Source organism: Cariama cristata, unplaced genomic scaffold, assembly GCF_000690535.1.
Source record: "Cariama cristata isolate BGI_N322 unplaced genomic scaffold, ASM69053v1 scaffold10941, whole genome shotgun sequence".
Lineage (NCBI taxonomy): Eukaryota > Metazoa > Chordata > Aves > Cariamiformes > Cariamidae > Cariama > Cariama cristata.
This window is the reverse complement of record NW_009598705.1, coordinates 1-4,962: the sequence shown is the minus strand read 5'-3', so window position 1 is coordinate 4,962 and position 4,962 is coordinate 1. Positions and strand designations below refer to the sequence as shown.

Sequence of the window (4,962 nt, the reverse complement as noted above, 5' to 3'; positions counted from 1 at the left end):
ACCTCAGTGGAGCATTTTTTACTGTTACTAAATGGACTGTAAAAAAAATAGGGAAAAAATGGAGAAAATACAATTTGACACAGAGAGGCAATTTCAGAATGGCTTTCAGTCGTTTGGGAGAAAAGCTAAATAAAATGTGTGTTTATAATGATCTATTGGCAAAACAATATTGACAGAGCATCTGAGCTGCTTAATGGGAGTGAGTTTCAGAATACTGAAGTTAAACTAGCGTTGTGAGCTGAGTATTTTCCTTAATTACTTAACACACATACAAAAAAGCTGGATAGGAACTTTGAATCCGTTGTGTCATGACCAAAGTTGACGATAAAACCATCCCCGGTTACAGCGAAAACAGAATTAGGCCTTAACAAATTTATTACAGGCTTTGTTTACAAACTTGTTACAAAATTATACAGCATCTTATGTGTACACAGGATTTACAAGAACGCGTAACTGATGTGTGCGATTGCTCCGCTCTCTGGGTGAGATCTGCAGGTTTTTCTTCACTCCAGCTTTCACTGGAGAAGGTGAGAATTTTTCCATTGACTTCAGTGGAAACTGGATCAGATCCAGAGGGTAACACTTCCGTTCATTGTTATACTGGGGTGGGAAAGAGGCAGCCGATCTAATAACCTTACGCGCCATGCTTCTTTCTCATTTAATGTGTTTCAGATGACAGGCGCTGTGTTTACTCTGATACATTTTGTGCTGGCCGCTTGTAAAATATTTGGTGCATTGGTAAAGTTAAGAGTCAAAGACTAGGTCCTGTTACTGGATTTGCAGTGGAAAATGACAAATTGTTTTCTTTGAACGTATAAATACTGAACCTCCCTTGATTTTCAGTGAGCTGAAATAAAGGCATCAGGATCAACTCTGATGTTGTTTACATTACTATAAACCTACATTTTCTCACTTGTCTTCAACAGAATTTCTCTGGATTTAGAGTGATATAAACAAGCACGGCATCCACAGTGTAGGAAAAAAGGTAGTTTCTGATTAATGGGATTTAACCAAACTAAGTTAGTCTTCTTACTTCCTCTTATATGGAGGTAGACCTATCTGGCATACTTAAGCATGGAGATATCTAAAGTTAATGATCCATGGCAATATCTGCTCTCAGTTACAGCATCTGAAAATGATCTATATTCGGGAATTCAGGGTGTAAAATTAGGCTTTTAACTTGCAAAATATTTCAGTGGGGCAGGATTCTGACCAATGTGCTTGTTCCCCCAAGCAGAAAAATTTAGTTGGAACTCAAACTTTCCTACTAGTAAAACTAACAAAAGCTCTGTTGAGGATCCTTTTTTTAAAAAACATTTGCCAAGGAAGGAGAATGCTGGAAAAATTCTAGTCAGATCTATCAGATACTGAGTTCTTTGTCATATGACATCCTCTCTTTCCTTTTAACGACTGCCTTGGTATTTAACCTCTGAAGTTATTATTTCTTGAAGCAAAGTTAGAATTTAGTACTGTGGGGTGATGATATTTCCTGTGAGGTAAATGCCCTGGTCTCATGTTGAAAATTGAGATGGTTCTCAAAATCTTCGTTTATGGCCCCTCCCCTAAAGAATTATACCTATAAGCTCCAACCTGGCTTTCAGAGGCACTGCTCTTCTAGTGCTTGGCCTCATGAGCGTCCTGTCCAGTTCTCCAGTGGTTTTATGATGTGTAATGCTCTCTGTGAGGGATTAGAGGAGACCACACAATTTGCTGCCTTTGTTGGTCTGTTGCAGATTTGAAGTTGATTCTCCAGTAATGAAAGCTGTATGAACAGAGACATCCTGCAACTCTGGTTTTGGGCGCTCCGATCTCGTTTTCATTTGTGATGCTGAACACGCTACAACAGTGAAAGCTGTCGTGTAAAAACCTAAGACCATTACATCTGTAATGCTTTTTGAATGGCTGGCATTTTTCAGCCCTATGTGTTAAGATCTAGCTAGACACAGATAGCATATGCAGTCCAGTCTTAATTCTGTTGATAGCCATGGGATCCCATCCAGGGCAATGTACAGCTAATGTATAATAGCCCATCTCTTCAAGTGGTGTAATTATCGCTGTCCCCAGTGGAGCTATGACAATACAAAGAAGAGTTTGAGGTATATATATGCTAGCACGTTCATTTGTCCTAAGTAACGACTCACCTGTATAATTGAAGAACATTGTAGCTACAGATTACCTGGATATTAGTCACTGTACTGCTCAAAAAGATCTATTATTTCACATCCCTATGAAAGGTACCAGGTTTGTCGAGCAGTTCTATGAATTTTTCCCTCTGTGAAAAAAATGGAGAATGGATTGCTGAGAAGAACAACAGCTTCGTATGAGTGTGTGGCTTTGATATCCATGCCAGGATATCATATCTTTCTTTACTGCAATTTGCAAGCCAAGGGCTTTTTAAAGGTTAAGACACCACCAGCTTTGTTTCTAATTTAAAAACTCAGACAGAGAGGAATGATCCAACAACGCAAGCAGAAGATAATTGATTCGTGTGAGGAGGAAGAGGCTGATCACAATAAATAGTAAATTCTGAAGAAGTCATCTTTTATGTATTATATTAACGATCCATTTAGATTGGTTCTTGGCTTTGGTACGTTTCTGCTACAAATATTTTAGATTTTTTTCATATTTTTTCTACGACGAACTGGCAGCATTAGAAACAGTTGCAAAACAAATGTGCTTCAAAAACATAAACAAAAGTTGCTGGATTATTAGCAGTCATTCTGAAATGCTAACAGAGGGAAAATTGTAATTTCCCTGGCAAAACTGGTGTAATACACAGAAATTGTATTTTACGGCTGCTTGATGCCTGTAACGTTGACATGATCTGCAGGCTACAACACGTATTTTGGTCCATTATTGTTTTAGCGATGAGGAGTTAACACTGCATCCAATTAAATGCGGATGTATAGAGCGGGGAGTATAAATATGTACACAACTCTTGACATTGATCTGATTTTTAACAAGTTTACTAAATGACAGTCACTGGCTTGACAATACTGAATGAAAAATACTGATTTTACACAGATTTTACAGTAAAGTTATGGTATGTTGCTGACAAGCAGTGTCACAAACATAGTCTAAAAAAACCCGGAGTTGCCCACAACAGAGGCACGCACCCTTTGCTCTTGTTTATTGAGAGAGAAAGCTTATATACTGTGGATTTGCTGAAGTTTAATAAATAAGGTCAACTTATAATATATAAAACAATATAAACATTTATATGCTACATGCATATCATATAATTTAAAGTAATAATTTATATAGCAAAGAGATGCAGATTTATGTTCTTCCTATTTTCCTTGACAACGCACACACACAGGAGGTGTCTATTCTTATCCATCTCCAGCCTACCAGTTTATTGTTTTCTGAAGTCAGTGCTCTAACATAAGTTTGGGATGTCTTGCATTGGGAGTTCCAGTGCTTGTCATCAATGCCGCGGCAGCCGTTTTTTACAGGCTTGGCTTCTTTACACCTCGTTTCATAAAAGTATTGCTTAACTGGAGAGTTGCCTGTTTTAATTTCTCCCAGAACAGTTACCTGGTGTCCTCTAATGTCGATCGCAGACGATTTGTCCGTGACCCATAAACTTTCACTGTCACAAACGGAATATTCCCCTCGGTGGCTCTTGTGCTCAGCGTACCTTTTCCGCCGGGAGGTTCTGTTCACCACCACTGAATTTCCAATATAATCCTCCATGAGGTACAGCGGCGGTGGTTCCAGCGGCGTGTTGTCACTCAAGAGGACTCGCGGAGAGTTGTAGCGTCTCTGCTGCCTTAAGAGGTCTCTATCCATTGAGATAACTGGCTGGAAGTCTGATTTCACATTTTCATCTCCATCGATGTCTTGCTGAGTGTCTGCTTTCTGCACCATGTTTTGATAGTTTTCCTTAATATCTACCATCTGCTTAGAAAGTTTGTTTTTCAAAATGTCTGCCTGAATGAGTTTAATAATAAGAGAATTTATTGAATCTTCTGGCAAACTCCTTTGATCCATGTTGGTAGACTGGATGCCACGAAGATATGCGAGAAATATCACATAAAACAAGATGGACATCACCTTGTTCACCTGTAAGATCTGCAAAGAAATAGAAAGTCAACATAAAAACAATTAGAGAAGTTTACTAGAGGCTCTAAACATGAAAATTTGGATTTGTTTTTATAATATCTGCACTTTATAGATACAGATAGGCTATGTGTTTCCTTGAAGATACTAATTTGTTATACTTTATAACGAGTGCAACTGTTTTCTGACTTTTATTTTCAGTGTTTCATCTATATTTCATGCCCTTTTCAGGATGACCTTACTTTTCCTCTTTCCCTTATAGTGGCATATATGTCAGTTAGGTCCTTTCTCTGCAGAGGTAGGTGGCTCCTAGGATAGTATGTCCAGGTTTTGGCAGCAGTGAGGCCAAGTTACTGTCACAGAGTCTATTCTACAGAGTGATTTAGTTTCAAAATTGCAAGATTATGCAGAGTAGCAGACTATCTAATGGTGTAAAAATGAAGAAGTTCTGACTTTGCTAAGTGTTGTCAAGTTTTGTGTGTTGAGATGTCTTGGATCCATCCAATTCCTATTCATCAAATGGTTTGTGTTAACTTTACCCTAAAAGCATCATCCTACACTGGGAAATAAATATCATGTTTCAATAGTTTTTTCTTTCTCTTTCTTTCTCTGGTGCTGTAAGGGAAAGTATTCTTGAAGGAAAAAGATGCAGTCAAGCATCAGAGTGAGGTTTCTTACATTTTGAACTTCAGAAAGCAGTGGTTAGGCTTCTGTAATACACATGGGAAATACAGATGGATCCACAGACCACTTGGTGTTGGCTGTTTGCAGGGTTGGGGCCTGGGTTTTTGTTGTTTTTAATGAAGTTCCTTTGTTACATTTATGTGAAGTGGAACAAAACTGACAGTAGTTAGAAATATCCAAGGACAGATGGAGGACACTCCACTACCACCCCCACAC

General features: G+C 38.5%; 1 protein-coding gene across 1 annotated transcript; it reads right to left on the bottom strand.

Annotated features, from left to right (window-relative positions):
• Window positions 1-3,250: 3,250 nt before the first annotated feature.
• NTF3 (neurotrophin 3) lies at window positions 3,251-4,131 on the bottom strand. The gene has a single exon (XM_009709400.1). The coding sequence runs from the start codon at window positions 4,051-4,053 to the stop codon at window positions 3,280-3,282; it is 774 nt and encodes a 257-aa protein (XP_009707702.1). The 5' UTR covers window positions 4,054-4,131; the 3' UTR covers window positions 3,251-3,279.
• Between the last annotated feature and the right edge of the window lie 831 nt (window positions 4,132-4,962).

Coding starts and splice junctions, on each gene's coding strand:
- NTF3 (XM_009709400.1), bottom strand. CDS start 4,053: ATGTCCATCTTGTTTTATGTGATATTTCTCGCATATCTTCGTGGCATC.